At 34.1% G+C, this 7,906-nt stretch overlaps 1 protein-coding gene across 1 annotated transcript; it reads right to left on the reverse strand.

Annotated features, from left to right (window-relative positions):
* Positions 1–319: 319 nt before the first annotated feature.
* On the reverse strand, positions 320–6,520 carry LOC129255461 (metalloproteinase inhibitor 4-like). The gene is made up of 4 exons (XM_054893812.2): positions 6,505–6,520; positions 5,421–5,678; positions 4,862–4,983; positions 320–2,540 (listed from the first exon to the last, which is right to left on the reverse strand). Exons 1-4 carry the CDS (start codon positions 6,518–6,520, stop codon positions 2,358–2,360), a joined length of 579 nt encoding a protein of 192 aa, XP_054749787.2. The 3' UTR covers positions 320–2,357.
* Between the last annotated feature and the right edge of the window lie 1,386 nt (positions 6,521–7,906).

Genomic DNA, 7,906 nt, shown 5'->3' on the forward strand with positions numbered 1-7,906 from the left:
ATTGCTTTTACCATCTTAATTTCCTAGTGAAAATTGTGAATGAATAGTTTTCTGTAAGGGCACACATGCGCATATAGGCTTGTGTATGCTAATTCAGTTTATTGAACTTTTTATTTGAACATTATGCAAACATCCCTAACTTACCCCCCCCCCCCTCTCTCTCCTGTTCACTCTTCAATTTTCCCTTTCTCTTTCTTCATCCTTATCCCCCCATCTTCCTCTCTTTCTTTCTCTTGCTATTTCATTCATACACCTCATTACCATTAATCTTTTATGCATTCAATAACTTCTAATAAACAGAAGAAAATAAAACCAAGAATTTTGTTAGTTTTTCAAAATGTTTATTTTATAATAGAAAAGAAGAAGGCTTGTAAAAAGACATGATAAATGTTACTGATAAGTGCACAAAGCAGAATATACAACATGAATGAACCTTTTCCTCTTTCACCTTCCAAATTGATCAAAAATTGGAACTTGTTGAACACTAATATGCATACGATCTCTAAGTTTCCCATGGAAATCATGTTTAGAATATGTGTTCTATGATACATGTCCATACCTTTATTATTGCATTATGATTACTCTATCATTAAACAGATCTTAATTTCCCTGAAAATGCAATTAAAGACAAAGAGTACATTTATTCAGGTGATATCTGCATTATTTAACTATAAATCTGTAGTAACCATCTTATTAAGATCAATAAGTATGATTTGAACACACATTCATTTGCACTGTAAAATATGAAGTGCTAATTTAGCACTTACAGTGCTTGCATACTGACTGAACTACGAGTGCTAATTTTCTAGTTCAAATTTAAACTAGAAAATCAGCACTCGTAGTGCAGTCACTATACAAGCACTGTAAGTGCTAAATTAGCACTTCAGTTTTTACAGAGTGGGAAATATGTCATTGCTACATGTATTTTTAATATGTTGGTTGATACAAAATATGAAATTTTATAAGTTGATTTTCACTATTAAATTCAATTATTTCCATGGTGTTGCTTCATTATTGATAACTTTATTTTTCCATCAGCAATCTTTACTTTTTGTCTCTTTTTAATTCTCCTACCTTCATATATGCCTCTCCATCATTTATTAATTTACAAACACATCAAATAAAATAGCACAAACATCACATCACAATATAATGATTATACAGTATTTAGCACATTGCACATGGTACATGATAACATTGAAAAAACATTTACAAAGTTATAAGATAGAAAATAAGAAGATTACTTTGTATGATTTACACAAACTGCTATTTGTTTTTCTTTGTTAGCATGTTAAGTGTGATTACTGTCTAGTCTTTGTTCAGTCCCTATAATAAACCCACATTGTATGCAAAGATATTCAATGAAGGATGTTTATTTAGAAGTTCCAATGAGGATTCATTGGATTTTTTTTCATTGTTGAATTAAGTTTTCAGTGTGAATGTTTACAATCATTTTGAAACAAAGGTTGAGTTCACAAAATTTTCTACTAAAAGCAATGAAGAATAGACAAAGCAAAATATGAAGAAATAGAAAAATGTGTATATAAAAACATTTTTATACAAAATTATACAATATACATGTTAAAAGACAAAACAAAAAACAGCTCTTAAACATCTATTTTTTCATCCCTTATGTACAGTTTGTAATACAAAATGTAAAGATTAATTTATATCAAGGCATATTCACATTTTAACATGTTTTAAAGATATCTCAAATAGAGAAATAATGCATATGGTTATGAATGAATAATTTGTTAATAAGACACATTGCAGGCTATCATTTCTAATGCTGATTTTGATTCCATGATACCTAAATTTTTAATTTAAAATACTTACATATATGACTTCATAAAAAATAAAATGTGTGTCTAGTTTCCCCAACTCATTCTTTTTTGGGGAAAAACTTAAGTTTTGATGTACTATTTGGACTTAAAGATGGATTTCCTTGACTTACATAGTGAAGTGAAATCATGAATTTTCATAAATAAATAACATAGAGAAAATAAAAGGCTTCTGGAATGGCGTTGCTTTGAAATGCACAACTCTTAGCCTCAGACTGCTTCAGGAAGAATATTCCTTTTAAACATATGATTTGTTTATTTCATCTAAAAACATGTGAGGAGCAGTTCCTTTAAAGTGAAATGTGTAGTTATAAAAAAAAAATATGCACCCTCAGACACTCAGAGGTTTAAGCCATAACTTCAGTTTTAAATGGAAATTTCACCCAAAACATATAAATTTGATCCATTTTATAAAGATCTTTGCCAGCTGAAGGATGAATGATGGTAAAGGTGTCATCACATGCTTAAGGTGTTAAACACTTGAGTGTAGAGTAGTGTTCAGTGAGTTGATCCATATCAAGGTGATTTCAAACACTGTTTTAAGTCTTTTGATTGATGCCATTGGCAGCCTTGTGCAGTCATTACGCATGCTGTATGTTGATTGGTACATCTACTATGCCACGCATCCCATTCACAACTACTAGGTAAGGTGTTTGGTTCCGCTTCCCGACATGGATGCTGTAATCCACAGGTATCAATCTAATCAAGAAAACAAGAAAGAATGAGTTAGTATACATTTTATTATATTTCAACATGATTTTCAACAACAACATTTAATGAAGCTGTCAGTGCATTTTGATAAGTATCATTTACCACGTCTCTCAATGTCACAGTCACACAAAGGAAACTATAATATTGTGGACCAATCAAAGCTAAGATGCTATGTTGAATAGTATGCTGCTGGTCGGTATGGAGTCAGTTTCATTGGTGTGAATGTGGCATTACCTCTCTTCTAAAACAAACAATTCTTCCAAGTCAAAACACAGACAGATATGATATCTGCTCCTGATATCACAAATGTCTTACATTCTCAGCAATCAAGAAATCTAGACTTGCTACAAGACTCAGTCACCCCTTTATTGTAAAAAGAAAGGTTTTCCACCAGTGAGTACGTATATAAAGAAGAGCACACACACGCGTGATCAAGAGGGTATCACCCATTTCAGTCTGAAATTCAAGCTATTATCAACAAACCCTCTTCACCTCTCTTATCTGTTGATTTGATATTGGAATTCATCAAGTTTAAAAGTGGAACATATTGATGATATTGTAGAATATTCTAAATCACTTTTTTTTTTGTAGGTATCAGATGACTTGTTTTGTTCATTTCACTCACTGATAACATGACTTTCTTTTTTCACATTTTTCCTTTTTCAAAGATATACCATGCTTAGTAAGTTACAGTGAAATTATTATGTGGTAAAACACAATATGTTATAAGAATTTTTTTATATTAATGAATATGAAATATGCTGTTTTACAATTCTCAAAGGGAAGTGGAATAACATTTTGTTAAGGGAAGGATTACAGAAGTCCTTTTTCGGCAAAGACAATTTGACCCTCATATTACCTCTGAATATTTTTCTTTAGGCAGATGATATATATAATGAAATTTGCAACCTAGTGACCTTGATGTCCAGTATTTGACATTCCTTCTTATGCTCAGCAAGTAGATATTGCTTGACGCCATATCAAGACTCATTTTTTCATTAAGAGAACGTATGAGAGGAGGAAAAAATTGAGTTGATTGCATTTTAGATAAAAACTGATCTGCTAATAGTTTTGAAAAGAGATCAGCTAGATCTTATCAATAGTAGATGTAGAATCATTAGGTGGTGCTGCACCATCCCGAGTTTGCTCAATCTCGAGATTTTAGCCCGATCGGCCCACTTCGCGATTAATCTCGAGATTCAAGAAACCCCGTCTCCACCATCGCAAGAAGAGCGATTCCTGCTCGAGCGAGGCAACAAGCCCGATGTTACGAGCATGCGCACTGTCGGATCTTGGAGTTTCAACGGCCCGCGCTTTTGAATAACTTCCCGCGATATGCAAGCAATGTACTCCTTTCACCGTAGCACTTTCGCCGAATTCGACCGGTGTTATGCAACAATCCTCTCAGCTCAGCGAGTGAAGAAGTGATGTATTCTTCGTTGAATATGATGGCGGAGTAGGAGGCAACGACAGAGAGAGAGAGAGGGGGAGAGAAGGAGGAAAGAAATGCTTTTTGCTCACATTTTGCGAAGGAATAAGACAACACTGCTGTCAGTGTTGTTATTGAATATGACCATCGTCGATGAGCGCCTCCCCCTTCGGTCTGGTCTCTCCCAAAATCCATTCACTGGTGGGACACCATCGTTGCTTATTAGGCAATTGATGAACGCTATTCGCATGTATAAAGTTGACTTTCGCACGTGTTTATGTTTTGACCAAGGCGGAAGTGGAACGCGAATTGCATTATGGACTGACGTCATGAATAAATTACCCCGAGTCCAATCTCGAGTGCGTCTGCACCGACGAATTAGCGGGATAATTCGTAAAATAGCGCGCTATTTTGCAAATAAACCCGAGTTGACTTGGGATTGCAATCTCGAGATTAATCCTACGAACTAGCGCGATAATTGCGTCTCCACCGCCAACTATCTCGAGATTTTTCAGATCGGGATAATTTGCCGGATCAGAAATAGCGCGCTAATTTGAAAACTCGGGATGGTGCAGACGGCCCTATTGATATCTTTGAAGAAAAAAAGTGAAATCAAGTCTAAACCTCAATCAAATTTAAAAAAAAATGTTATTGCATCTAAAGAGTGTACATGATGTGTTTGGATTAAGCCAGAAACATGTGGTCTACACTCTGTTAAGCAGTATATAAGGCTTTGTAATATACTTTAGGCATCCCACTGAGCTCTATTTACTTCAGGACTGGGCTTGGAGCAATGCAAATGTGCATTATACTTCAATAAAATTGTGTCATAACATGTTAATACACTGACAGAGGATTGAAAGAAAAAAAATCAACTCACCTGACAACTACAGTTTTCAGCATACCAGTATCTGAGTCCTTTTCTTTGCTTCGGTGTGACGGTCTTCCATGAATGATGCCAATCACAGAATTCAAAATTAAGTCCCCCATGACCAAATGTACCTGATAATGAGTAAAGAATAAAATTGATGAGGTTATTTGAAGATATCAAATTTCAAATGATGGTGGTTTTCTACTTAAATAGATGTATTTAATTTATTGTAAATGAATAGATGTTGCTCTTTTCAACAAGTATTCTACATCTACTTTTAATAAGAAGGGGAAACAATCTTCTAGTGTTCTAGATATCCTGAAATTGGTCACATGTTTTTAAGGGGATTAGATGGGGGTGTACTTGTGATATATATGCAGTGTATTGCCCGTGCTCTTTTGGGTGTAGATTTGAGTTTTTCATTAAATAGTTTGTAATGATTACATTCAAATAATTTCAGACAGATTTAGGGGGACAATATTTTCCCCACAAGCACTAAGAATATTAATCAGAGGAAAACAGAGTGTATTTGTTTGAATTTTTCATTAAATATCTTTTGATTACTTACCCATGATAACATAGATTTCATCATTAATGAGAGTTCCTACTCCGCATAATGAATCATAGAAAGGTGAATAGATGTTAACCGTTGTGGTATGTTTGAGTTTCTCAAATCCTTTATAAACTTTCTGGATCACCCCGGACCATTCCCTGCGTGACTGACTGAGTACTTCAATAGGTAGGTCAGGTATCTCTGGGTCGTTTATCTCGTATCGTTTTCCATTTGGTAGCTTCAACTTTTGCTTGAAAATTTTCACTCGGATTGCTGTGATAAAGGAGAAAAAAAAAGAATAATGGGTTAGCCATGGAGAATGCTCAAGTAAAAGAATACCTTTTACAGCCAATAGGAATCAGCCAGTATTACTATGTTCGATGCAATCCGTCATCTCTTTTTCCTTTTTAGGGGGTCAAGTACTAATTTCTTTTTTTTAGAACACCTTGGTTGGGCAATTATTTGACTTTCAGTAACATCCTACCATCTTCTTTTTTTACATGCATATGATAAGGTGAAGCAAAAGGATGTATGATTTTTCTTTCAACCATAAAAATATTTAAAAAAAAAAATATAATAATGAGAATGACTTGTGTGCCAATTATGGTGCTACTGATTGTAAGTCAAATCCATGCCTGGAGGCTTTTACACCCTTATAATCAGTATTTTGCTCTCTAATTGCTGTCCCATGCTGGGATTCGGTTCACTTGTCAAGAGCTTAAAGTCACACTCTATTCAGACTTTTTATCGCTGCATTAGAGTTGCAGTAATCACAGCACGACACTGATACCAACATATGGGACTGTTATCCCCCCTCAGGGTCAAGCGGTAAAAGTAAGGAATTTAAAAATAATTTTAATGAGGGCGTATTTCAGGAAAATGTTAAGTTATTACTTGTAGCATAATCAAGAATTGTTAGGTTTTTCTAACAAAGATTATGTAAAATTGAGCTGTAAATAACAGTCATAAGTGTGTTTTTCAGTCTACATGTACAATGTATGTTCTGCTTTTTGAATGAGACAGAAAAGAATGGAATTTTCCATATGCCAATTATAGCTTAACAAATAAATACTGTAATGATAAGTCTTTTGGGACTTACCAACATATGTGGCCATTTGATTATTAGCCTCTGTAAGAACGTAATTAATTGTATATTTTGTTTTTTGTGTCCCCAGATGTGTGTCTTTGTAGTTGACGTACTCATGAAGTGCAGCTCATTAATATCCAAATTGGGAATGAAAATATTTTCAAGAGATATTTCATGTAAGATTGGTTTTAAAGGATTTAGAACCAGCAATCTTCAGTTTTACCCCCCCCCCTCCCTCAATCTTTAGTGTTGCACTAACATTGTATTGCTAAAAGTTTATATCTAGTATGTCTATAGGCATGCTTGAAACTATCAAACACAGTAAATCAAGTTTGTTTTAATTTTATAAAGTTATTTCATTGAAAAAAAATCATTCTTTGGAAAGGGGTTACAATGAACGGATGAGATTGTCCGGAGAGTGGGGAGAGAGAAGAGAGAGAGAGAGAGAACTTTGCCATTATGCCAAATTTGGTAGATAATATTGGACTCCTTTTTGGAACTTACACCTGACCATATATGGTATTATTCCTTGCTTATGTTAGGACTCTTGCCATGGACTCTTGCATATAGCTCAGTGACCTGCTCTGGTCATATAAATTTCCTTTTATTCGCCTGGAGGTATAAAGTATTTTGATGGTGCTAACAGAAGATGAGCATTACTTTTTGTCTCCCCCCCCCCCCGAAGAAATAAAAAGAGACTGATATGAATTGGTGTTATGGAGCAATTTTTTTTAAATTTCTGACTTCATTGTCAAAAATGGATTTGTGACTATTTCATGATAAACACATTTTTATGAAAAATACTGTACACCTACATACACCTTTGAGCTTCAAATGAAAGCAAAACAAATTCAAAACAAAATAATGTGATATTCGTAGAATTATGACAAATTGAACCTTCCCAATAAATTTAAATTGCCCAGATTTCGTATCTTTCATTCTTATAAATGAGTCTTTAAAAATGTACTGTTTCTTTGGTAAGGACAGGATAGTCTATTCTTATCGTTTAAATATGAAGGACATCATGTTTGATAATCAGATTTCATTCTTTGTTATAATTCATTGTTCACAGCTTCATCAAGCACAAAGTTAACAAATATCATTGTCAGAAAGGTCCAAAATCCATTTTTCATGGTCTCTTTCTATTTACTTCTACCCAGATTTCTCTTTCATTATTATTGACTCTCAAGACTAATCCAACCAATAAATACCTAACTACCAGGTGCAGCTTACTGCTGCTATTCAATTTATTTTGCATCAATGTTTTCAAATGAAAGGTTATGAATCATTTTGCTAAAATCTTCCAAAACCTGTCATCTGTGACAAGCTCAATTGAAGATAAATGGTACCAGATCTGGCTCTATTCTCAAACATGACAATCATCGGTGCAAGTGATTTCCCTGCATTTGAATCG

Source organism: Lytechinus pictus, chromosome 3, assembly GCF_037042905.1.
Source record: "Lytechinus pictus isolate F3 Inbred chromosome 3, Lp3.0, whole genome shotgun sequence".
Taxonomy (NCBI): domain Eukaryota; kingdom Metazoa; phylum Echinodermata; class Echinoidea; order Temnopleuroida; family Toxopneustidae; genus Lytechinus; species Lytechinus pictus.

Coding starts and splice junctions, on each gene's coding strand:
- LOC129255461 (XM_054893812.2), bottom strand. Junction 4,984..5,420: donor TGAAATCTATGTTATCATGG/GTAAGTAATCAA, acceptor ACTCATTATCAG/GTACATTTGGTCATGGGGGA. Junction 2,541..4,861: donor CTGAAAACTGTAGTTGTCAG/GTGAGTTGATTT, acceptor TTTCTTGATTAG/ATTGATACCTGTGGATTACA.